Raw genomic sequence first — 27188 nt, 5'->3', positions numbered from 1 at the left:
CAAATGACAAGTATTAGTGGTAGAGATCTATAGCAGTCCAGCGTGTTCTGTTTTTCCAGGAAGAAGTGTATTGGTGTTCTAGAGTCCAGTGTACTATTTACAGTGTTGCCTTTTGAGTACTGGGAGTTAGTGCTGTTATAGTATGGCAGGGTTTCTATGTAGGTTCTGCATGACTTTTGGAGGGATTTCTTTTACTTCATAAAGAAGCTGATACTTAGTGTTATGAACGCGCCCAGTGGGCCCGGGGAAGGGGCACGGGGGCGCGATCATTTGTTCCTGCGAGAGAGTGAGCCCTTGGCCCATGAGGCGACTGAGGAGAAAACCCAAGACATGCCCCAAGGGAGGTGAGATAGTACAGGCATCGGCAGAACAAGAACACAAAGTAGGACGAAGCTAGGTCAGAATACCTAGAAGAGACAAGGACTCCTAGAACTTGGAAGAGATGAGGACTCGAAGACTTGGACGAGACGAGACTCTGAAGACTTGGAAGAGATGAGACTCTGAGGACATGGAAGAGACGAGGCTCTTGGAACTTGGGAGAGACGAGACTCTTGGAGACGAGGAAGAGACGAGACTCTTGGAACTGGGAAGTGCTGTTCCTCAGGGCACCCTACACAGCCCGACGTGCACTGGTCACGGACCACCCTGTCCCGCTGTGCGCCCTACACAACCCGGAAGGCTGGTCGCGGACCATGCGGAGAGCGAACATGCACAGAATGGAGAAGAGGACCTGGACAGCACTTGAGAGGAGTCCAGCCAGAGGAGAATTCCAGTCACCCAAAGACAGACACCGAATGAAATGGATTTACTCCTAAAAAGGTCAACTGGAGGCGAAGTCCGGTGGACAGCAAGGCTGCTAACGGACTCTTCAGGATCAAGATGAGGAGTGAAGGGAATTGGTACATAGAGAAAGGTACCTCTGGACACAAGGCCATCTGGACATCTGGGCATCAGGATGAGTGGACTAGCAATTGTCTGGACGAGAGGTGGAGCGGACATCAGGACGAGGAACATCCGGACATCTGGGCAATGAAGAGATGGACGCCGGGATGAGGAACATCTGGACAATGAAGTGGTGGACTTCGGGACGAAGAACATCCGGATATTTGGACAAGGAAGAGGTGGATGATGGGACGAGGAACATCCGGACATCTGGACAACAAAGAGGTGGACGTCGGGACAAGGAACATCCAAACATCGAAGAGGCAGACATCGGATGAAGAACATCCGAAGAATGAAGAGGTGGACATCGGGACAAAGAACATCTGGAACATCTGAACAGGAGCAACAAGATGGACCGCGATGGAACAGTGGAACTCCATGGAAGGTGGAGAAGCTCCATGGAGTGAGTAACTCCAAGTAAGGAGTGGAACTCCATCCGAAGATGTGTAACTCCATCCGAAGGCCCTGAGGAACTGAAGCAGGGCCTTTATATAGGGCAATTCCAGGAAGTGCCCTGAGGACGTCATCTGATGGGGCCGAAGGGTGCTTCCTGCTTCTGGCCCTTTAAATAGTGAAGAGAGGCGCGCGCCTGTGCCTAGAGGGAGCCCTGGAGGTAGGTGGGTGGAGCCAAGGCCTGCAGCGGCATCCTGCCGCATGGAGGTAGGAAGGGCAGGCCGGCGGCAGCTCCTGCCATGAAGAGGAGCCACGCTGGGGGCTGTGTGCATGTTACAAAATCCCCTGACTTACATGTGTAAAGGCTGATTTACTGGGGGATGGGAGGGGGAAGGAAATGTGTCTAAAAAACATGAGTAAATCTACGTGTGTATCTCTTTAACATATGGAATACAAATATGCAGGTATTTCATTTGCACGTTTAACATAGAGATAGGTATAGTTTAATGGTGCAAAGCCAAGGTGGATTTAGCCAAGGGAAAACTTGCCTCACCAACCTGCTACAATATTTTGAGGGCGTAAATAAATGTGGATAAAGGTGAACTAGTTGATATACAGTAGTGAATCTGGATTTCCAGAAAGCAATTGACAAAGTCCCTCATGAGAGACTTCTTAGAAAATGTGAAAGCGTCCTATTGTAGATTGCCAACTGGTTAAAAGATAGAAAACAGAGAGTAGGGCTAAATGGTAAATTTTCCCAATGGAGACAGGTGAATAGTGCAGTGCCCCAGGGATCTGTTCTGGGACCACTGCTCTTTAATATATTGATAAATGATCTGGAAATGGGAACAAGTGAGATGATCAAATTTGCTGATGACACAAAATTATTCAAAGTTCTTAAATCACAAGAGGATTGTGAGAAATTTCAAGACGATCTTGCAAACCTGGGAGACTGGGCATGCAAATGGCAAATGAAATTGAATGTGAACGCGTGCAAAGTGATGCCCTTAGGGAAGAGGAACCCAAATTATAGCTACACATTGTAAGGTTCCACATTAAGAGTCACCATTCTCGAAAAGGATCTAGGCGTCATCGTTGATAATACGTTCATTACTTTGAAATCTTCTGCTCAGTGTGCAGCAGCAGCCAAGAAAGCAAATAGAATGCTAGGGATTATTAGGAAAGGAGAATAAAACAGAGAATATCATGAAGCCTTTGTATCGCTCCATGGTGCGACCTCATTGTGAGTACTGTATGCACTTCGGGTCACCACATCTCAAAAAAGATATAGCAGAATTAGAAAAGGTATAGACTAGGGTGACCAAAATGATAAAGGGGATAGAACGATTCACCCATGAGGAAAGGTTAAAGAGGTTAGGCCTCCATCTTAGAGAAGAGATGGCTGAGATATGATAGATGTCTATAAAATAATGAGTGGAGTGGAATGAGCAATTGTTTACTCTTTCAAGAAGTACAAGACTAGGAGACACACAATAAACTTACTAGGTGATACATTTAAAACTAAGAAGAGAAAATACTTTTTTACTCAATGCATAATTAAGCTCTGGAATTTGTTGCCAAAGGATGTGATGAAAGCTATTAGTGTAGCTGGATTTAAAAAAGGATTAGATAAGTTCCTGGAAGGAAAGTCCATAAGCTATTATTAAAGTGGACTTGGGGAAATCCACTATTTATTTCTGGGACAAGCAGCGTGGAATCTAGCGACTCTTGGGATCCTGCCAGGTACTTGTGACCTGGATTGGTCACTGTTGGAAATAGGATAATGGGTTGATTGCACCTTGGGTCTGAACCAGTATGGCAAAACTTACGTATGTATGTAAACTTATCTGGCTAAATTCCGACTTATCCAGCTACGTAGCGCCTTTGCAGCTATATACAGTAGATAGACAAATTTACACTTATCTGGATAAGTAGTGGGACTTATCTGGCTATATTCTGCCACGCCGGGGATCTTCCTTGCGGCATGGAGATGCTCCGGTCCTGCTTCTGCAGTCCTGAGGCCGCCATCTTGCCGCTCCTGCGGCTGCCCGAGGCTGTGCCTGTCTCCTTTGCCTCAGCAGGGAGCTGCGGTCTTTGGCTTGTCCCACAGCCTGGAGGCTGCTGACATCATCTTCCTCGATACCGTCTGGAGGCCGCAGTCCCCGAGGTCTTCTTGCGGCAGGAACCGCCCCTGGACCTTCTCCTAAGTGGCAGTACATCACCGTTTCAGCGTCGGGGCCTGCACGGCCCAGCTTCTGCTTCAGCTCCTCCTTTCTCAGCAGGGCCGCTGTCCAGGGTCCTGCTGTTACTTCTGCTTCCTCTTCTTAGGTGGGGCCACACCTTCTTCCTGGATTTCAAGGGCCAGTGTAAGAGTGGCCCTCCTGGCTCCACCTGCTGATGTCATCTGGGAGTCGTCCCTTCTGCCCTACAAAAGGGCTTCACCATCATTCCAGCTTTGCCATTGCAAAGAGTAAGTCATCCCTAGTACTCCTCGTCTGCTTCTCCTCCTAGGCACTCTGTTCCGTGTGGGATCCCGTGTCTTCGTCTATTTTCCATGTTCCGGTCTCTGCATTTCCTTGATGTTCCTGATGTCCAGGTGTCCGCCTGTTCCTGATGTCCAGTTTTCCGCCTGTTCCTGATGCCCATTTGTTTCTTGATGTCCTGATGCCCGTGTTTCCTGATGTCTTTAGCTCTGCTGACCCATCCCTCGTGGTCCGCGACCAGTCTGGCTGGACTGTGTAGGGTGCTGATGGGTCATTCCATCCGACGGTGCCACGGAGTCTTCTCACCTCTTGTCTGGCCTGCCATAAGCCTGATGTCCACCTTGCCTTGATATTCTTGCCTGGTGTCTTCCTTCCCTGGACAGGTCCTATCCTTCAGTGTGGTCCACGGCCAGTCTGGCTGGACTGTGTAGGGTGCCCAAGGGATCTGGCCGCCTGCCTGTTCCTGTCCTTGGATTTCCGTGGCTCTGATGCCTTCTCGTTTGGTTGGCGACTCAGCCTGGCTGGTCTGAGTAGGGCGCCATAATGGACATTGTCTGCCTGGAGGTTCCGCCGGACTTTTAACCATTGGTTTTAGTCTTGCCCTGCCTTGCCTTGCCTGTCCGTACCTTGCCATGCCTTGAGTCTTCATCTGTCCTGCAACGTGCTGAGTCTTCAATGTCCCGAGTCTTCGTCTGCCTTGCCACGTCCGATGTCTTCGTCTGCCTTGCCACGTCCGATGTCTTCGCCTGCCTTGCCATGCCTGATGTCTTCGTCTGCCTTATCACGTCTTGTTCCACGTTTCCGTCCGGCCTTGAGCTCTATCTGGCCTGCTGCTTCCCGCCGCTCCCTAGCAGCAGTCCGAAAGGGCTTGGAATGGTCGGAGGACCATTCAGAGACCACCATTGCGTTGGTGGTCTCAAGGAAGTGTAAAGGTCTGGTCGAGGCTCAGGGTAAGGACGTTTCACCACAAGGGCACACATCTCTTGTCCCGCGCTGGGGAGCGCCCCCTGCTGCTCCCTTCCATCCGCAGCGCAACAATATGGGCACACACGAGCAGGTCTGAAATGTATCCTCATTGTGGGGAGAGTTTCTATGGACGCAGAGTACAATTAAATCAAAATGAAAATTTACAGAACTTGAGGTGTGAGATTCATACTGGAGTTCTGTCCCAGTCTGTATGGATTTCAGACCTCATTGGTAGTATCTGACCTTCCTAGGAAAGACGGGAGGCACGGCATTAACAGTGCCTAGAGGCAATAAAAAAAATTTAGAGGTCCATCTTCAGACATTATCTGGCTAAGAATGTTAGCCAGATAAAGATATCAGGCTTAACTTAGCCAGGATATTCAGAGTCGTGGCCGCACCACTGAATATATCCATATAACCTGGAGTTAGGTGGATAAATTTATCTGGCTAACTTTATTGCTGCTTGATCTGGCTGATTTAGCTGGATAAGTCAGAATATCGCCACTTATCCGGCAAACTGAGTGATGCATTGTGCCGCAGTAGTGCTCTAACGCGCGTTACAGTGCATATCGCATGATAGAGCACTTTCACAGTAATATTGCGTGATATATATGACAATTTGCATGGCCCAGCCCTGGTACCTCCTCTATTACAATGACCTGCTTTGCATGCAATTATTATGCATGAATAATGCAAATGCGCGTAAAGAAGAAGTTCATTACTAGGCAACACGATGCAAGTATTTTATCACGGACGACCAAGGAAGGGGTCAGCCATGATAAAATAACACTTTCCAATCTTTGGTAAAGGTAAAATTAGAACCCCAGGATCCTAGCCTGAGTTTCAAGGTCCCCGGGTTACATTTACCGGGCCAGGCAAATTAAAAAAAAAAAAAAGTGGCACAGCAAAATGATAAGTTGAATGGGGTCCAGGGCTAACTCCGGCTCAACTTGAGGTCATTACTTGAGATAGTCCCGACACCCCAAAAGGTTAAAAAATAGAATAAGTACCACACGCAGTGAGTCACCCCTCCCCCCCCCCCATCCTGTCAGCAAGAAAGTGCATACCCCACCCCCCCTTTCCCATTAAATTAGTGTAGGCAAGGACCCCTTTCCCACCCCAAAGCACCCAAAATAGTTGGGGGTACAGTGCCCTCCTTCCCCCCCCCTCCACTCCAAAGATAAATGAAAAACTCACTGTGGTTTAGTTTCTACCCCAAGCCCTTCCCCCACACCTCCAATCGCTCCCCCTACCCCCTTGCGCACCCCCTGAACCTTAAAAATTGGTCATGGATCCCTCGCAGGGGCCTGTAGCCCCCAGTTGGCCACATTTTTCAAAACGGTACTGACCGGTCCTGGGGGACTAGGGAGCGCCCTGGGTTACCTTTGAGGGATCCACGACCACTTTGTAAGGTTTTGGAGGTGCTGGGGAGGCCATTGGGGGTGCGGGGGTTTGGAGGGGGGACACCGAACCCCCAATGACTGTTCGTATAACTTCAGGGGCCAGGGAAAGGGGAGCATTATACCCCCAACTATTTCGGGGTTCTCTCTGGGTGGGAGGGTGTCCTTGCCTACATTCATTCAGTGGGGAGGGGGGTGGGGAAGTTTGCAGTTCTATTGCAGACAAGGTTGGGGGGGGGGGGGGAGCTGTCACCACATGTGGTACTTTTTCTATACTTTCAACTTTTGGGGTATCAGGGGTTCGCCTGTAGTGGTGGTGCCAGGTTGAGCTGGGAGTTAGCCCTGACCCCCCGCTCAACTTCCCCATTTTGCCGCGGCACTTTTTCTTGGCAGTGGCCCTTTAAGGCGTTGGCGGACCCTGGAGGTTGGGGGCCGCCATTATGTTAAAGGGCTGCCAGCCATGTCCTTTTCTCCCAGAAGTGTTTGGCTGTCAGATAAAAAGGATGTGCCACACAGCCACGATGTTTATTCGGGGCAGGGTACCCCCCCCCCCTCCCACGAAAAAACATCACAACTTAGTGGCTCTAGGTGTAAGTTAGCAGGATAGGTAGCCATGGCCCAGGACTCCCCTGCTCTATCCACTACTTAGATCAGGGGTCCCCAAACCTGTCCTGGAGGGCCACCAGCCAGTCGGGTTTTTGGGATATCCTCAATGAATATGCATGAGAGAAAATGTGCATGCACTGCCTTTATAACATGTAAATTTTCTCTCATGCATATTCATTGAGGATATCCCAAAAACCCGACCGGCTGGTGGCCCTCCAGGACAGGTTTGGGGACCACTGACTTAGATGAATAACTATTTAGCCAGATAAATTGTTATCCAGCTAAGTGGTAGCCACTGAACGTGGCTGAATATTTAAATGTCCCACTCAGTTGGATAAGTCTGAACCTATTTGACTAAGCTCTAAATTTATTCCTGGGGGTAAGGGCAGGGGGGGGATTGCATAGAGGTTATGCTGGGAAGGTGGGAGAAGAGATCCCATAAGAGGCTGTGGACGATGGTGCACATTAAGGTAATATTTTTCACAGGGGGGCACTGGTTGGCCTACAGCCAGCGCTGGGAAGAAGCTGTTGGCCTGTGCATACTCCAGCCTTGCACTCTCTCTGCAGTGGTTTATTTTACTTGCGTCACTGGAAATACTGAGTGAATGCAGCAGCACGCATGGCTCCTTTCCTTGGATGGGCAGCAGTATTGATGGGATGAGGTGCAGTATTGATGGGATGAGGTTCAGCAGGCAGGATGAATATGTGGGTGGGACTGTGGGCCAGAAACAGTCCATAGCCATATGTTTGACACATCCGACCTAAATTATACTTGGTTATCTTTAGCTGACATTTCAGTTGCATTTAACTAGCTAGATTTGTGAGTGAAAGTCCAAGTAATTCTTCTGACCTGCTAAATCTCAAACCTGCTCCAGAAATGCACTGCCTCCATAACCATTTGTTAATGGTTAGATTACTCCTTTGGAAAATCGATCATTAAAAGTCTTTCTATTAATGGTCTTCCTCTCTGTCTCCTTGTGCAGGTTCCACGTTCTGTCTGCAGCAAGAGCTGCTTTCCTGGCTATAGAAAGGCAGCGCGGAAGGGGGAGCCCTCCTGCTGCTTTGACTGCATCCCCTGCTCCATGGGAGAGATCAGCAATGACACCGGTGGGTTCCTTTGCTGTCGTCCGTGAGGGTAATTGTATAACAGGCCGTATAAATTTGCGGACCGTTCTATGTCGAAATTGCACCAATTTTCAAAGCGCGCTTACGCGTACAAGTCCATTTTGAAAATTATCCCAGCAAAACTACATGCACACAATTACACCTGCTGTTTCATGTGAAAAGTTATGTGACAGAAATTACTCGTAATCTTATTAAAATTTAAAAAAAAATATGCTTGGAAGTCCAAACTCCACGCCCCGGAACCTCTCCCCTGTATATTGCTACTACAACTACTATTTGCTCTCTTGACATACGCAAAATATATGAGACAGTCCCTGCTCAGTACAGCTTACAATCTAATCATAAAAGCATGCGCATAAAGGTAGATTTTTAAAAGAGATGCATGCACAAATAACACCAGTTGCACGCACAAATAGTGCTTCTGTGCGCTATTTTACCAACTTTACACATACGCACGCAAGTATCGATGCACAAATATCTCTGACAGAGTAAAAAAAAAGGGGTGGAATGGGGAGCAGGGCAGGAGAGTGTGCATGCCATCCTTCTTCTTCCTCATATTTGGTCAGAAAAAAGCTGCAAGGAGGAAAAAGTTAGGCAAAAGGTAGGAGCCCTTGTGCCAGCGTCCTACCCCTAGCATTCCATCTTGCGCGCGCATGTTATAAAATCTGACGTAGATTTGTTCGTGCCGGGTTGAACGAACAAATCTGCGCCCACGGGCAGGCTTTAAAATCTGCCCCATGGGTGCCTAATACCTTGCACTGGTCCTAGTGTATGATACCACAGTTCAAAGTCTCTGACTGAGATGGGTCTCCCGTATAAAATTTACTTTGTTTGGGGTGCTTTTTGTCATCTTTATTGATTTATAGAAGTTACATGTTGATAGCATCTGGATTCTGTTGGCTGATTTGATTTTTTTCTGATGCAGAATGAATTCCCATGTACAGGATACATCCTTCAACCCTGAAGCTTTGTACCGAGGTTGAAATGTTTAGTGGCTTCAAAATTCAAAGAATGTGCTTTTAGATACATTTTAAGAGATTAGTACAATTTTCCATGGGCACAGTTCACCAGATAAGCACTCCTGCCTGAAAACGAACTGCATGCCTACTACTAGCAGTACAGGGAGAAGTGTCCCAAATTTGCCTGCCTGAAATCTGGTAGCCTTACTCTAACCTCACTTCACCTGTAAATGAGGTTCAGGCAGTGTGTGTAGGGAAGGAAGCACAGGGCAGCGAAACAGGTAGCATCGGCCGGATATCCACTGCCAGTGAAATCCAGTGCTTAACCGTGCATGGCGTGAAAATAAATGTGTTCTCTGATATTTTTAAAGGCGCTGCTTAGAGGTCCGTATTCAACAGATAGGGGCCGAGCCATCCCCTTTCAAGGGGAGAGGAGGCCACAACTGGGGGAGTGCTGCTCCTCCTCCTCCTCCGGGCAGCGAGGGAGGAGGGCCTCAGGAGGGAGGAAGGGGGAGAGGGATGGGAGTGCAGGTAGGCAGGGAGAGCCGGGGACCGATCTGTGGCGGAGCTTGTCTGCTAAGGGCAGCGCTTCTCGAGCGGCGTTCCTTGGGGGAAAGTCCTTCCTGTGACGCAGTGCTGGCAGCCGCGCGGCAGGATCCTCCTCTCTGGGCTCACGCTCTGACACTATTGGACGATATCCTCCAATCTACCTGCTTCCTGCTCCAGCCCCGCCCTCCTATCCCCCAGGCAACCAGACAGCACCTAGGACCACGGGAAGGGAGGGGCAGGAGTAGGGAGCCAGCCAGCGCTGCAGCAGTGAACGGGGCGGGGGAAGAGTCTCCGCTCCCTGCTCCCAGCCCCTCCCCACCCCCATTTGCTTGCCTGGAGTGCACAGGGCTTTCCTCTGCCGCGCTCTGTCTGCTTGGGCAGGCACCTGGCCCCAGGCTTTAGACGTTTGTGCTGCAGGGACTTCAGTAGGGAGCCACCCAGGGCTCCAAGGGTAAGAACGATTTCTGGAAGGAGAAGTGAAGGGGGCTGAATGCCGAAAATGGGTGAGGAATGGAAGTGAATGAATGCATGGGGTGGGGAGTGCAAAAAGGTGGTGAATGCTGGGGCAGGTGAGAAGGGGATGTGGATTCTTGGGGGAGGAGGCACAGAATTCTGGTGCAGTATTATGCTTTGCTGCTCCTGTGAAAGAATTGGGAGGGCAAGCTGGGGATTATTAGGGGAGGGGAGAGAGAGAGTATTGGGTATGAGCGAGAAGGGGGGGTGGGGGGAAGAGAACCAGGAGGATACAGGAAAACAGAGAGAGGAACAGGGACTGAGGGCGAGGAAGAAGGGAAAAGGGGCAAGGAAATAGCGAGGGAAAGAGAACCCAGCATAGAGAAAGAGAGGGGACCAGGTACTGGGAAGATGGATGTGGAGAAATGACTCAAGATTAGGGTGAGAAAGGGGGCCCTGGAATAGTGGAAGAGATCTGGGGATGGGGAACCAGAGAAAAGCGAAAGAACGTTGGAGAGGGGAGAGAGGGCTGAGTATTACATGAATACAGAAGGAGAGAGAGAAAGAGAACTGGCAAAGGAGAGAGCTGGGGATGGGAGAGAGAGATGACCTTGGCTTGCGGGGTGGGGGAATTCTGGAAGAAAATGAAGGAAAACAGCAGTGAGGAATTGAGAGGAGAATGAGGAGGAAAGGAGAACATGAAGGAAAGAGCAGAAAGGTTGCAGAGAAAAGTATAAAAATATCCACTCTGAAGGAAAGAGGCACAGAAGAAGGAAAGAAGACACCAAAGAAGGAAATAAAATAAAAAAAGAAACAGAAGACCAGTGAAAGAGGAAAAGACAACGAGCCAGAAAAGCAAGCCAGAGACATTAAAGGTTGGAAATGTATTGCCTGGCCTGATAGAGAATATTAATAACTCATTTTTATGAATATCCTGGGATCCAGTTCAAATGGAAAAGTCTCCCAGTTAGAATGTCCATGTTGGGAATAGCTGGATTTTCTTGGCTAGTGTTGACTTATTGTGTTATATAATTAATCCTCTTCTATTCAGGACATACCTACCAGCAGGGAAGCTTCTGTATTGGGCCCAAAAGTATTTTGTGGTAACAAAACTCACAGAAGGTGCTTTTAGGTACATTTTGAGAGTCGATTAGTACAATTTTCCATGAGGAAGGTCCACCAGACTTCCCCCCAACCACCAAAATAAACTGCTCCCTCACCACCTGCACTATAGGGAGCGCGCATCCCAAGCTTCATCCCCCAGAACTCTGGTAATCTTGCCCTCCTCCCCACTGGCGGGAGGAGAGCAGCGCGTCTTACCTGTACGCCACTCCCTTGCCAGCTTCAGTCTGAGGTTCAAATGTGTGGGGCCCTGTAATCTCGCAAGTTAAGCTGTCAGGCACATACAGGCAAAAAAGGGTGACTCTCCTCCCGCTGGTGGCGGGGGAGAGAGTGAGAACTGTGCAAAAAATTTGGTTCGATGGGCCGGGAGGATTGTACAAACCGGAGCGTGTGCCATGAAATAAAAAAGATTGATGAGCACTGGGCTAACTCGCCGAGAAGACCGGCTTTCATCCGCCTGTCCATGTCTAGAAAAGGTTGTGGAAACCACCCGTGCCCTTTGCCAAGAGATGTTTTAGCTTCACAGACTCCTGGATCATGGGACCCAGTTTGTCTCCTGGTTTTGGGGAATCATGTGCAGAACATTACCTATCAGGCCTTACATCTCCACTGCTTCTCACCCACAGATGGAATGGATAAGCTGTGTGATGGAAATACGCCTCCGCTGTTTCTTGAATTATCATCAGGATGATCACATAAGAACATAAGAAATTGCCATGCTGGGTCAGACCAAGGGTCCATCAAGCCCAGCATCCTGTTTCCAACAGAGGCCAAAACCAGGCCACAAGAACCTGGCAATTACCCAAACACTAAGAAGAACCCATGCTACTGATGCAATTAATAGCAGTGGCTATTCCCTAAGTAAAATTGATTATTAGCCATTAATGGACTTCCCCTCCAAGAACTTATCCAAACCTTTTTTGAACCCAGCTACACTAACTGCACTAACCACATCCTCTGGCAATAAATTCCAGAACTTTATTGTGCGTTGAGTGAAAAAGAATTTTCTCCGATTAGTCTTAAATGTGCTACTTGCTAACTTCATGGAATGCCCCCTAGTCCTTCTATTATTCGAAAGTGTAAATAACCGAGTCACATCTACTCGTTCAAGACCTCTCATGATCTTAAAGACCTCTATCATATCCCCCCTCAGCCGTCTCTTCTCCAGGCTTGAACAGCCCTAACCTCTTTTGCCTTTCTTCATAGGGCAGCTGTTCCATCCGGAACTATATCTTTTTTTAGATGCGGCGACCAGAATTGTACACAGTATTCAAGCTGCGGTCTCACCATGGAGGGATACAGAGGCATTATGACATTTTCCGTTCTATTAACCATTCCCTTCCTAATAATTCTTAACATTCTATTTGCTTTTTTGACTGCTGCAGCTCACTGAGCCGACGATTTTAAAGTATTATCCACTATGATGCCTAGATCTTTTTCCTGGGTGGTAGCTCCTAATATGGAACTTAACATCGTGTAACTACAGCAAGGGTTATTTTTCCCTATATGCAACACCTTGCACTTGTCCACATTAAATTTCATCTGCCATTTGGATTCCCAATCTTCCATTCTTGCAAAGTCCTCCTGTAATGTATCACAGTCTGCTTGGCGTAGGATTTTATCCTACGCCAAATGTGCCTGCAGTAATATGGCACACTTGTCCACCTGCCTGTCCCTCTTCTATTCCACAGATTTATCACTCCCCGTAGTTACAGTATGGTTCAAACGTTACACTAGTTTTAGAAAGTACAGAAAAATGACTGGGTAGAGGGTCTGGTTACAATGAGGGGTACTTCAGATTGAACAGCCGGGTGGGTCTACACAAGCTGCAGATAGACTGGGTGAACTGGTAGACTAATTGCTAGAACTGGTTGCACGCATGTTATAAAATCCCCTAACTTACTTAAGCAAAAGCCGAATTATGGGGGATAAAAGCATCTAATCAATGTGATTAAAATCTACACGCATATCATTTTAAAACTGGAAGTGGAAATATGCGACTACATGAGTTGCATACACTTATCTGGCTAATTTCCACTTTCCTAGCGTGTAGCAGATGGACTCAGGACCAATGGGTATAGTGTACTCCTGTTAGCAGTTGGAGATGGATCATATTTCAATCTGATGTCAACCCTAGTACATAAACCCCTGCAGGAAGTGCAGCTCCTCAGTATTTTCCGTCTCCATAGCAGTTAGGGACTACCTGCACGATCTCACAGCGTTAGAGTAAATTTCATGGAGAAAACCCGAAACAAGAAGAAATCTTACCTCTACAGACGAGCCCCGCTCTCCTGCGGTGACACCCTCGGGTCCCTCCCACAGTTGAGAATGATTGAGTGATTTCCATGATCCCTCGGAGGTGAGCCTCGGGCCGGCGGCCGACCTTCGGTGGGGACCTAGCCCCCGATTTTGGGTGCGGCTGAGAGGTGGCGGTGAAGGTATTTGCCCTCTCCCCCTACAGCCGGAGACCGCCCGGAATAAAACCGGGAAGAGACGAGAAAAGATAAGGTAGAAATCTTTTTTAAAGACTCCGGTCTCTGAAGCTCGAGGATTCACACAGGTCGCCGGCCGGGACCAGTGCCACCGGGTTGAGCTGCCCTAGCAGGGCTAGACCCCGGTTAGATCCAATAGTCCTCCCACGTGGAGACCCTCCGAGGTGGTCACCATATTATCCACGTGGTCGCCGTCGCCATTTTGGCCCTGTTCGCCGCCATCTCGTCCTGTGTGCACAGGTCGAGCCATGCGCACAAATTACTTGTGCGCACAATGTCGCACTCTCAAGTACCGTGTGCACAAGATACGCGCGCAACACGCGCTTACTGTGCCGGGCGCATAACTGTGACTTGCGCGCACATCCTGAGCACACACCCAATCCACGCGCACATATTCGACGCATTAGAGCGCAATACAGATTTTACGCGCCTACATCCATGGCACCACCGGAAAAGGAGCTCAAGACTCATGGCCTCTGCCCAGCATGCCACATCAGAGCCGCACAACACGAATACGCCAACGCCCTGTGTGTCCAGTGCGAGGAGGCCCTGGGGGATCCAACCCATGGCCAGCCCCATCCGGTACTGAGTGCTAGCTCCTCAATAAGTACCCCAGACCTAGCAAATCCCAGCGGGCCCTCCCCCCTCAAACGGGGCCCCCCAGGGACACAGCGCCTCCTAGCTTGGACCCAGCATCTATCTTCTTGGAGTTCTTCAAAGGCCTGCACACCTTCGTTCACATGCAGTTGGAGCCTCCGATAACATGGCCACAGCCTTCACCAGAGAACCTTTATGCCCCGGGCCCCTCTAGGCCCAGAGGCCGTCCAGAAGCCCCACCTATGGAGACACGGACAACTCGGAGGAGGAATCAGAGCCCTTGGAGGAGGGGGAACTTCCTCCAGGGACAGAGCCTCACCGGACCACGAGGCGCTTCTTCACCAAGGACGAGCTTCCAGACCTGGCCATCCACAGCCTGAAGGCGCATGCTATCCCGGGCACAAGTGCCTTGGGGGAGCCTAAGACGAATCCCCTGCTAGAGGGACTCCGTCAGACCTCCCGCCATTTCCCTCCGTTACAAGCCATCCAACAGCTAATTAACCTGGAATGGATTGCTTCAGAATCTACATTCAAAGGGGGACGGGCTATGGCAGCCATGTATCCTCTGGACCCGGCAGCCAAAGACCTTCTGACTTGCCCAAAAGTGGATGCCATGATCTGTGCGGTCTCGAAGCGTACTACTATTCCAGTGGAGGGAAGTGCAGCACTCAAAGATGCTGAAGACAGATGTCATCCATCCTTAAACAGTCCTTTGACGTTGCCGCTACGTCCCTACAAATAGCGGCCTGCTGCACCGTGGTGACACGTGCCTGCCTATCACAGACCAGGAGCAACACTCCTGGGGAAGCCATGGAACCAGCAGTACCATTCCTCACGGATGCTGCTTCTGATCTGGTGCGCACCCCAGCTAGAGGAGTGTCATCAGCTGTGGCAGCCTGGAGGCAACTCTGGCTCCGAAGCTGGTCGGCCGACGCGTCTTCCAAAACGAGACTCACAAGGATGCCCTTCAAGAGGTCCCTCCTGTTCGGCAGCGAACTAGAGAAACTGGCTAACAAATAGGGTGAGTCCCCACTGCCGCGGCTACCGGAGGACAGGAATAAAGGAGGAACCAACCCTTCCCCCGATTCTCCAGGGGCAGAGGTTCACAGCGCTTCAATCCATACAGAAACACTTATTAGGCACCTCGTCCTACAGGCAGGAACCAGTCCTTTCGGAACAAGCCAACAAAAGCTCAGGTCCAGGCCCCAGCCGCACCCCACAATGAGAATCAGCCGACCTGTCCAAAGGAAGAAGCCATAAGGGGCAGACTTGCCCTATTCTACCAAAGATGGGTCGAGATAACTTCGGACAAGTGGGTCCTAACCATCATCTGAGAGGGGTAAACATAGAAATGACGACAGAAGACCAAACGGCCCGTCCAGTCTGCCCAGCAAGTTTCACACTTTTATTTTTCTCATACTTCTTATCTGTTACTCTTGGCTCTTAGTAACCTTTTGGTTCTATTTCCCTTCCACCCCCACCATTAATGTAGAGAGCAGTGTTGGAACTGCATCTAAGTGAAATATTTAGCTTAATTAGTTAGGTGTTAGTAACCGCCCCAATAAGCAAGCTACACCCATGCTTATTTGTTTACCCAGACTATGTAATTCAGTCCTTGTTGTTTATTGTCTGTATATAGATCCACTTTTCTTCATTCCCCCTGCCGTTGAAGCAGAGAGCTATGCTAGATATGCGTGAAGCATCAGTCTTTCTCCCCTGCCGTTGAAGCAGAGAGCTATGCTGGATATGCATTGAAAGTGAAGTATCAGGCTTATTTAGTTTGGGGTAGTAACCACCGTAACAAGCAAGCTACTCCCAGCTTTTTTGTGAATGCAAATCCTTTTTTCCACATTTCCTCTTGCCGTTGAAGCTTAGAGCAATGTTGGAGTCTTAGAGCAATGTTGGAGTCGCATTAACCGTGTGTATGTTTATTGAATAAGGGTATTATCTCCAGGTAGTAGCTGTCATTCCCGTGAGCCACCCATTCTTCATTCACGTCCTCTAGACTTTATGGATCCACAGTGTGGTACTACCTGGATTTCCTCCGAACCCCTCCAGACAAGTTTGTGGAATCCCCCTGCCATGACCCCTCCAAGAGGGTGGCAGTGGAAGCTACACTGACCAGATTACTGGCCCTAGAGGCCATAACCCCAGTGCCTCCACAATAAATAAATACTGGGTAGTATTCCATTTATTTTATCGTCCCCAAGAAAGAGGGAACGTTCAGGCCCATCCTGGACCTCAAGTTGGTCAACCGTCACCTGAGGATTCCCCGTTTCCGCATGGAAACCCTATGCTCTGTAATAAGGGCGATACAACCGGGAGAGTTTCTCACATCCATGGATCTGTCGGAAGCCTACCTACACATTCCGATCCATCAAGAACATCAGCGCTTCGTACGCTTCAAAATCCTAGACCGTCACTACCAGTTCCGGGCACTACCCTTCGGGTTAGCCATAGCACCCCGGACGTTCACCAAGATCATAGTGGTAGTGGCGGCAACACTGGGGAAGGAAGGAATCCTCGTACACCCTTACCTAGACGATTGGCTGATCAGGGCGAAATCCCCAGAGGAAAGTCACCAGGCAACCAACAGAGTCAAAATTCTACTGGAGAGCCTCGGATGAGTGGTCAACACAAACAAAAGCTGTCTGCAGCCCTCACAGTCTCTAGAATACTTAGGAGTCCAATTCGACATCAAAGAAGACAAGGTCATCCTGACACCGACAAGGAGATCAAAACTGATGAACCAGTTGCAAACCTTGCTGAGCGAACTTCGCCCCACAGCATGGGATTACCTACTGTTACGATCTCCTTCTCCGAAGGGGAGGAGCTAGCAATCTGTTACGCTCGCCTCTTCCAGAGGGGAGGAGTTAGCAATCTGCTGTCGCTCACTCCGCCAGGAGAGCGGAGTTGGCAAGCTGTTCTGCTGTGCTCCTGAAAGGGGAAGGAGTAGCGATATGACATGACCTGCTCCTCCAGAGGGGAGGAGTTAGCTATCTGTAATTCTGTTAGCGAACTGCTGTTAGATATTCCTGTAAGGAAAGAAAGTAGCAAGCTGTATCAATCTGCTAAGGAGTAGCAATCTGTTATGGACCAACTCTCCAAGGAAGAGGAGTTGGCAATAGGTATATAGTACTTCGCTATGAGATAGCAATCTATCATGCCCCCCGCTACGGAGTAGCAATCTGTATATATATATAAGCTGCTGGCAAGTCTCAGAGAAAGAGGAGTAGCTGTCTATAAAATACTTCCGTGAGCAGAGTCAGTGGTCTGTAATGGTTGGCTCCCACAAGGTGACAATAGTGAAAAGAATGACCACTTGGAGGAAATGATGAATCCCTGGGCCTTTGGCAGATGACAGCGCCCTCAGGAGGAGATCCTGAGAGGAACCACCGGCTAGACTAGAATATGAGATAACACAATAGTTCTTTATTAGACTGGAAACTGGACCACCAGAGGTGGAAGTAGTGAGTCGCTGTGTCTGGCAAGGCTGAATTCCTTCTGATACTGGAATATAATCTCTGGGTCGCTGAGCTTTAGAGAGAGATTAGAAGTATTGAGTAGGCAGGATATACTGGATACAAGATGGTACACACAATAGTAGATGTCTGCAATGGTCTCTCTGCCACAGAGAGTCTTCAGTACATTCAGGAACAGGAGCCGTAGGCGAGCACTGGTTCCCACAAACAGTCTGTAATAAGAACTCACAATTGCTGTATATGAAATGGCTTCTGGAGTAGAAGACAGTCTGTATAAGATTCTAGGAACATGGGCCCTCGTGGAGCGAGTACCGGTTCCTATCTGTAATCTTGCCAATGTAACTCTTGATCTCTGTACCTGCGATAACGTCTTGGACGGAAGGGAGTCTTCAGAGCAATAGGAATGTAGGCCCTCGTGGAGCGAGTACCGATTCCTATATAATAGAACTCACTGTATTCACGTCCGCGATCGCTTCCAGGAAATGAGGAGTCTTCCGAGTATTCTGGCAATCTGAAATCAAGAAGAGAGAGCGGATCCCCCGTGGAGCGGGTACTCCTGGTAAGTTTGAAAAGGCCGAGCAGTGGGAACGGGTTCCCCAGCTAACTTGGATCGTTGTTGCAAGTATCGAGAACTGCTGAAGCAAGTCCCATTGGAGTTCCTTGCTAACTCGTTAGAGGTTACCAAACAAAGACCTTTTAAAGTGCAGATGGATGACGTCACTACGGGGGGATGCCCCCGAGGTTCGCGCCCTTGCTGGTACAAAGTCTGGAGTGCGCACGCGCACCCTTACGTCATCGGGAACATGGCGGATCCATAGCGTCAGGCCAGCCCGGGGGAACCGGGACCAAGAGGCGGAGAGAAGCCGCGGTTTTTCTGTCCGTCAGAGCTGAAGGGAGTCGCATCCCAAGTAGAGAGGGTGGAGCGAGGGGCGAGAAGAGGCACGAACGCAACACCTACAAGTCCTCGGTCTCATGGCATCCACACTGGAGGTAGTGCCATGGGCACGAGCTCACATGAGACCCCTACAGCGCTCACTTCTATCGCGATGGAACCCACTGTCCCAGAACTACGCCATACGTCTACAGCTCCCAGGCAGAGTTCGGACCCAACTACATTGGTGGCTACAAGACGGCCACCTGAACCAGGGAACAAGACTATCCTCACGACCTGGATCCTACTTACCACGGACGCCAGCCTACGACAATGGGGAGCACACTGCGAAGAGCTAACCGCCCAAGGGCAGTGGAACGCAGAAGAGTCGGGATGGAACATCAATCGCCTAGAAGCCCGGGCAGTCAGATTAGCCTGCCTACGGTTCGGTCACAGACTCCGAGACAAAGCGGTCAGAGTAATGTTGGTCAATGCCACAACAGTGGCCTACATCAACTGTCAAGGAGGAACCAGAAGCCAACAGATGTCTCTGGAAATAGACCCCCTAATGTCGTGAGCGGAAGTGAATCGCCAGGAGATCTCGGCCATCCACATCGCCGGGAAAGACAACATAATGGCGGATTACCTCAGCAGAGAAAGTCTAGACCCACGAGAATGGAAGCTGTCGACCGCAGCGTTCCAAATGATAGTGAACCGTTGGGGAACACCAACCATGGACCTTCTGGCAAACCGGTCCAATGCCCAAGTGCCCAGTTACTTCAGCTGCAGGCAGGAACCTCAGTCCCAGGGGATCGATACCCTGGTACAGACCTGGCCACAGGAGACTCTGTTATACGCCTTCCCGCCATGGCCCCTATTAGGTGCAATCATTCACAAGATAGAACTACACAGGGACCAGTACTTCTTGTGGCCCCGGACTGGCCAAGAAGACCGTGGTACGCAGACATGTGAAGACTACTGTCAGGGACCCCCCCTGCCACTACCTCCACACAGCGACCTGCTCCAACAAGGGCCAATCCTCCACGAGGATCCAGCTCGATTCTCTCTTATGGTCTGGCCATTGAGAGGGCTCACCTGAGAGAGAGCGGATAATCGGGGGCTGTAATCGACACCCTACACCGAGCACGCAGGTTCTCCACATCTGTAACATACATAAGGATTTGGAAAGTATTTGAAGCCTGGTGCGAGGACCATGACATCATACCACGCTCAGTCAAAATTCCTGCGGTCTTGGAATTCCTACAGAACGGCCTACAGAAGGGATTGTCCCTCAACTCCATCAAGGTACAGGTGGCCGCATTGTCATGCTACGGAACCAAGAGCGAGAGCGACAACATAGCCTCTCACCTGGATGTTTCACGCTTCCTGAAAGGAGTCAAGCACATCCGACCACCCCTAAAGTGGTCGGTACCTCTTTGGAGCCTCAACCTGGTCCAGGATTTCTTAGCAGGAGCCTCTTTCAGACCTCTCCGCGGCCTGTCTCTCCGACAGGCCGCGGAGAGGTCTGAAGACAGCCTTCCTGCTGGCAGTTTGTTCAGCCCGTTGTATATCCGAACTACAATCACTGTCCTGCCGTGAGCCGTTTCTCAGGCTCACCCCAGGAACCATCCAGCTATGCACTGTCCCCTCGTTCCTCCCCAAAGTAATATCTCACTTCCATCTCAACCAAACCACCTCGCTACATTCGCCAGATGAGCATAAGAATTCGGTAGAGGCACGAAGTCTACGCCACCTCAACATCGGCAGACTCCTATCCAGATACCTGGAAATGTCAGAACCCATACGAAAAACGGACTACCTATTCGTCCTTCACAGCGGGAAGAGGCAAGGGGAAGCGGCCTTGCGAGCAACCATAGCCCGCTGGATCAAAGAAGTCATCAAGGCAGCCTAAATAGAAATAGGCACGCCGCCGCCTCTACAAGTCAAGGCCCATTCTACTAGAGCCCAGGCAGTGTCCTGGGCAGAAACCAAGATGTTGTCACCCGCCAAGATCTGCAGGGCGGCGACATGGTCCTCCTTACACACCTTCTCCAGGTTTAGCACCTGGATGTTCAGGCTCGGGAGGACACAGCATTTGCAAGGTCAGTACTAAGTGGGTCACGGGCAGTCTCCCACCTGTTCGGGAGTAGCTTTTATACATTCCATTGGTCCTGAGTCCATCTGCTACACGCTAGGAAATGGAGAAATTACTTACCTGATAATTTTGTTTTCCTTAGTGGAGACAGATGGACTCAGCATCCCACCCACGGCTGCCGTTACTCATGGAATTCTCGGGGACATCCCCGGGAGCGAGTGATTCAAGGGTAAGCCATGCTTTCCTTCATCTAGGACACCCATCCTACCGGGTGTCAACGTTTCCCGGTTGAGGGCACTGGTGGTCTCCAGCTATAGCCAGTTCAACCAGTTCAAGTTAATCAAGTTATTCAAGTTATGAAGTTATTCATGTTATTCAAATGAGTCAGTCACACATATATCCACAACGCTTTTCGAGGAGAATACTGAAGAGCTGCACTTCCTGCAGGGGTATATGTACTGGGGCTGATGTCAGATTGAAATGTGATCCATCTCCAACTGCTATCAGGAGTACACTATACCCCATTGGTCCTGAGTCCATCTATCTACACTAGAAAATGAAATTATCAGGTAAGTAATTTCTCCATTTATTTGGCTAAGTATTGCCTTTCTCGCTACATAGATGGACAAATCTGAACTTATTCGGATAAGCTGCAGCACTTATGGGCTACATTCAAATTTATCTGTCTAAGCAGAAGGTGGCCTGTATAGCCAGATTATTCTGATAAGTGCTACTTGTCTATATGAGTGGCACTTTTTGGACTTATCTGGCTGTGTGCTGTTACTTAGCTGGAAAAATCGCCATTTATCCAGATAAGTCTGAACTTGCACAGTTCATGGTTTTTACATACGCGAGCATGTGTGCATGCATGTTACTCGTATTTTATAACCTGCGCATATCGTTTGTGTGCAGGCTTTAAAATAGAATAGTAAATTACTGTGCGCACATATACACGCGTATCTGGGCACCCGTGAGCAGTTTTGAAAGTTATCTTCAGAGTATGTAAAGTCTCTTTCTAAAACTGTGTGTACCAATAGCAGGTGTAATTGTGTGCACCTAGTTTTGCAGGGACAATTTTCAAAGGGAACTCCTACGCATATGCGGCCTTTATACCTGCGTGCGCGCATGTTATAAAATACACGGGCCGCGTGCACATACGCACCGGATTTTATAATACGCATGCCATATATGCGAGTGGCACGCACGAGGGGGGGGGGTGGTAAAATTTAGCGAATTTGCGCGGCGACGAGATCAGGGCTCCCCCGGTTCCCTCCCAATCCACTCCAATTTAGGAGCGGACTGGGAGGGAACTTTCCTACCCCCTACCCTAACCTCCCTTCCCCTCTCCTCCCCATCCTCTAAAACCCCCCCCCCTTTTTTTTTTACCTTTTATTCCATAAGTAACTTGCCTGGACCGCCCTGCTCCACCCCCTGGACCACCCATCCCTGCCTTCTGGCCCACCCATTTGTCAGGGCCCGGCACTAATGCGCATATCGCCACTTACACTCGTGACTGGGCCCTTTTTAAAATGTGCACAGGGCCCGGCCACATTCGTAAGTGGCGATTTCTATGTGCAAGGCCGATTTAAAATCCGGCCATAATTCGCAGTATTTTTACCCGAGAGAGTCACAAAGCTGTAGTAAATGTCCCTCCCTGCCACTTTGTGACTCCCAATTTATTTTCCCTGTGGTAAAATACCACGAGGGAAAAATACTGTGGGTGTGAATGCCCTAGAGAACGCATGATGGAGACCCTGGGCCTGTGAGACCACTGTGGCTTAAAGAGATCGACAGCCCCAAGTAAGCACTCCTGAAAGTTGTTAACCCACCCCAAGGATCTGCACTGCCCCCCATCTCACTCCCCAGCCGCTTTTGGAAGCAGCTGTTCAAACATTTTTTAAAAGTTGGCAGCAGGCCCCGCCCCAAACCCCATCCCTTCAATAAAATTATCCAACTTCTGGAGGCTGGGACCCCCACTCACCAAATCCCCTTACTCACAAATGAACCCCTGGTGGTTCAGTTGGAGCCTGGAACACCACTTAGGCTCCAGCCCGGTGGCTGCCATTTTTCAAAATGGTTCCGTCTGGTCCTTTGTCCCATCGCATCATAGAGGCAAATGATCGGCTGGTGCCATTTTGAAAAATGGAAGCCGCTGGTCCCGAGCCTAGAGATTGCTGCGGGCCCCACTGGACCACCAGGGACTCATTTACAAAAAGGGGGTGGTTCTGGGGGTTGACTAGGGAGGGGAGTGGGGGTCCTGGGCCAGATTATTTTATTGAAGGGGAGGGGTTTGAGGTTGGTGCCTGGCGCCAACTTGTAAACATTTTTTATTTTTGAATAATGGCCATCTCCAAAGGTGGAGGGGAGCTCGGGACAGGTTCTAAGCAGACCCCTGGGTTTTTTGGGGTTGTTTTTACCAACTTTCAGGAAGTGCTTACTCGGGGCCATCAGCCCTTTTAAGACAGGGCCCGGAGAGCATCAGGAAGTGCATAAATGTCCCGATGCTCCCAAGGGAAGTTAGTTACAACTCTTGAATTTTAGCTAACTTCAAATCAAATAATGTGGCTTGTGATTTTTTTCAGCAAGCTAGTCAACTCATTTGAAAATATGCAGTGCCAGATCCAGATTAACGAGGTATTTCAAATAACTCGCATTATCCGCTCTTTAGACCATTTACTACAGGGTAAACAGCATTTATTGCGTAGTAAATGGCCTAATGTGGCTTTGCGAATGAACACCTTGGTTTGCAAATCCAGCCAATCAAACTTTGAACAGCTATATTTAGCCAGATATCCAACTGCTCTGATGCGTGGCCTCACTTTTAGGTTTTTGGGGTTAGGAATTGTAGTGGAAAGTCGAAAAGGGGTTGGGGATCTGCTTTGTTGTAGCCCATTTTTTCTCTTCCAAAATAAATCATTTTTTCAAAATTTCACCCTGACTACACAATAGTAAAAAAAAAAAAATGTCATAATACGGAAATTAATTTGTGAGGAATTTGTGGGAATTTGTATTGATTATATCCAGATCTCAGAGTCTTTGAATGAAGGTTAAAGAAATCTTTTCCTTGTAGATATGACTGACTGCACGAAATGTCCCACAGATGAATGGTCCAATGAGAAACGTGATCAATGCATCCCAAAAGTGATTGAATTCCTCTCCTTTGATGAACCACTTGGTCTAACACTGACTCTCCTGTCTGCCTTCTGTTCTCTACTCACTGCTTTTGTCCTGTGTATCTTTATCAAGCACCGAGACACTGCCATAGTCAAAGCCAACAACCGTGGACTGAGTTACCTTCTCCTCCTAGCTCTCATACTCTGTTTCCTCTGCTCTTTAATATTCATCGGCCGTCCCATGAAACTGACCTGCATGCTCCGACAAACTGTCTTTGGAATCATCTTTTCCATCAGTGTCTCTTCTGTTCTGGCCAAAACTGTAATTGTTGTCATTGCTTTTAAGGGGAACAGGCCAAACAATCCAGTCAGAAAGTGGCTGGGGTCCACGATACCAAACTGCATTATCTTTTCTTGTTCATCAATCCAAGTTATTGTATGCGCCGCTTGGTTACTGCTTTCTCCCCCATTCCCAGAATTAAGCACAGAGTTTAATAACGAGAAGATAATCTTTGGATGTAATGAAGGACAGAACTTCTTTTTCTATTGCATGCTGGGGTACATGGGTCTGCTAGCCACTGTGAGCTTCATAGTAGCCTTTCTAGCAAGGAATCTCCCTGGAAGCTTCAATGAGGCAAAACTCATCACGTTTAGTCTGCTCGTGTTTGTTAGCGTCTGGCTGTCCTTCATCCCAGCATACCTGAGCACACATGGGAAATACATGGTGGCCGTGGAAATATTTGCCATTCTGTGTTCCAGTGCTGGATTGCTTGCCTGTATATTCTTCCCTAAATGTTACATCATACTGCTGAGACCTGACAGAAACACCAAGGAACATCTAAGACCTAAAGCAAGTCTCAGTAACAAAAAATTAACCTAAAGAGAAAAGAATTAGAAAAGAAAAAGTTGAAATTTTCCAGACATCTTTAGATATAACTGTGAAAGATTCCATTTGTGTCTCAATTCAAATCACATAAGCATCTCAGTGGCCACAAAACATCTACACTGTACAGTAACTACATAAACACCCATTACAATAACAATTATTGTTTAGGTTGGTTTGTTTTTTTTTAATTATTGTCCCTAACATTAACATTTATTTAAAATTATTTCTAGACCATGCTGTCCAAAGATCACGGTGGTTTACAATAGAATGTCCATAAAATGAACACAAATCATTCCTGTCCTGCTGCTATAGCAGATATACTGCTGGAATAGCCCTGTAAGAGTTTTTCAAACATCCTCCACTCTGCCATCGTTCTTAAAGAGTCTGGCATCTTGTTTCACATTACAAGGCCTGCAGTGGAAAACGTGTGGTCCCTGATGGGTTCAATGAGCAGTAGGAGTTTCCAGGAGCGAAGTTGTCGCAATGGAAAGTAAACTCGCAGAGCAGAGCCCAACCCAAGGCACCTCTGTAATATTAAATCAGCTTGCGAATCAGCATTAAACGTTTATACTTCATGCCTTCGTGAAACAGTAGCCAATGAAGGAATAAATAGTCTGGCGTGATGTGATCATAAGCCCTCAGGCCGGTCAAAAAAGCCCTTGCGGAGGAATTCTGTGGTAACTGAAGTGCCCTCAGAGTGTTATCTGGCAGTCCCAGCAGCAGGGAGTTACAGTAGTCAATCTCCAAAATCTCCTGTATCTGACTGACTCAGAGAACTGATTTCCAGATTCTCTCCCCCCCCCTCCCCCCATGGTTACAGGGGGTCCTAATTGTAATTCATATTTCCCTAACCAAAACTTGACCGAATCTCCTTTTCTGGTCATAGCCCTTCCCCCTACTTTATTTTCTGCCCGGCCCCCAACTTCTCTTCACCCCCTCTATAACATTTTCCTCCTGGTAAACCCCATTCCCTGATCCTCCTCTTCTGCTCAGTGCTGCTGCTGCCATCCCTGCTACTGCTCCAGCCCCCCCCTCCTCCCCCTCCCTTCCACTGACCTATCTTTATTAACCTATATCTTCCCTGCCTTCAGCTGTCCTGCAAACTCATTGCCTGTCCCTCCCATAGTAACATAAGATTAGCATACAATTACGTATAGGGGGCAATATGTAAAGAGATTTTCATAGGTAAATGGAAGTTTAACCTCAGATAACAATATTCTTTAAAAATTGTCCTGCCCCTATAGTGAAAAAAGGGTAACAGCAGGGCCAGGGTTAAGGAGACCCAATTGAACTACATTTCGAAATCCTCAGGGGTGCTTTACCCTGCTTACTTGAAAAAGGATCCTCGTGGCATTCGCGCCACCACAGGATTTTCAAAAGGGAACTCTGCTTAGAGCAAGTAGTCAGTGCAGAGTATATGTGTAACTCCCTCTTAGTTTGAAGATCACATTCATGGCCCACAAAGTCCTCGTCGCCAATCGCAATGTCCCACACTTCTCATTCATTTCTCCTTTCAAGCACAGTTAACCACTTGGAGGAGACATAAACCTCCATAGACCTCAGCGTGGTGGGAGGTAATCATAAAAACTCAGAATTGATCTGTTATGGGCCCCGGAGTCTAGGAAACCCACCTGGGGAGTGACATAGGACTGCATCAGGACTTGGAGCACGACAAGGGTTGGTCTTCTGCCTAGTCAGCCCCCACGCCCCCTTGTTGAGCCCTTGGGTTGTGGGGGCCAGTAGGTCTCTGCGATGGCAGTACCTTACAATGGTGAGTCCACACAGGAAGGCTTTGACATGGAAGGCTGGAGTCAAGGCAGAAAGGGTTGGCTCGCAGGACAAGATAGGCTAGCAAGGCAGGCAGGCTAGGCTGGATACTAAGCAGGACCTGAAACTAGACAAGACACAGGCAAGGCAAAGCAAGGGCAAGATTCTGATACAGGCAGGACTGGATGGATAGGATACTGGAACACAGGACAAGACCAACAAGGCAGACTAGGGCAGGGCTAGACAAGGGAAACACTGTACAAAGAACACCGAAGCCCGAAGGCAACAAGGCTTAGAACAGACAGAATAGGCCCGAAGGCCTCAAAGCAGGATACAAGAGAGAATAGGCCAAAGGCCTCAAGACAGGAAACAAGGCAGGATAGGCCCAAGGGCCTCAAAGCAAGGCAGAAGGCCCGTAGGCCACAAGATAAGGCAAGAACAAGGGTCAGGTCATGGAGACAGAAGTGACACCATGAGAAGACAAAGTTAGAATGGCAAGGCAGGTTTACATAGGGCTGGTGTTTGGGCATGGCAAGAGCAGTGAGGCAAGATTGGTGATGAGGCATACTACGGTCCTCTGCTGGTGGGGAGACATCTTAAAGGAAGGATACGGCTGCATAGCAGGTAAAATCTTAACATGATAACAATCACAGTTCAGAGAGTATTCACTAGGGATGTGCATTTGTTTAAAATGAAACTGCAAAACACGACAAATAAGGCTAATTTGTTTCATTCAGGAGCACCAAACCAAATAGGGGCCTCCCCCAAATGAAACAAACCTTATTCATTCATTTCAATTTAAACTGAGGCATCAGACCTAACCAGGCCCGAAGCCAGGGCCTCGCCTAGGGTATACGCGAGGCCCAAAGCAGGAGCAGTGGCCTATG

The 27188-nt window shown here is 48.9% G+C and overlaps 1 protein-coding gene across 1 annotated transcript in view; it reads left to right on the top strand.

Moving 5' to 3' along the window:
* LOC115083174 (extracellular calcium-sensing receptor-like) overlaps positions 1 to 24528 on the top strand; it is a 63293-nt gene extending 38765 nt beyond the window's left edge. The window contains exons 6-7 of the mRNA XM_029586980.1: positions 7774 to 7897; positions 23606 to 24528. Of these exons, the coding sequence (XP_029442840.1) occupies positions 7774 to 7897; positions 23606 to 24528 (1047 nt within the window). The remainder of the gene's footprint in view (positions 1 to 7773; positions 7898 to 23605) is intronic.
* Positions 24529 to 27188: the final 2660 nt, after the last annotated feature.

This window comes from Rhinatrema bivittatum, chromosome 2 (assembly GCF_901001135.1).
Source record: "Rhinatrema bivittatum chromosome 2, aRhiBiv1.1, whole genome shotgun sequence".
Taxonomy (NCBI): Eukaryota; Metazoa; Chordata; class Amphibia; order Gymnophiona; family Rhinatrematidae; genus Rhinatrema; species Rhinatrema bivittatum.
This window is presented reverse-complemented; position numbering and strand designations above follow the sequence as displayed.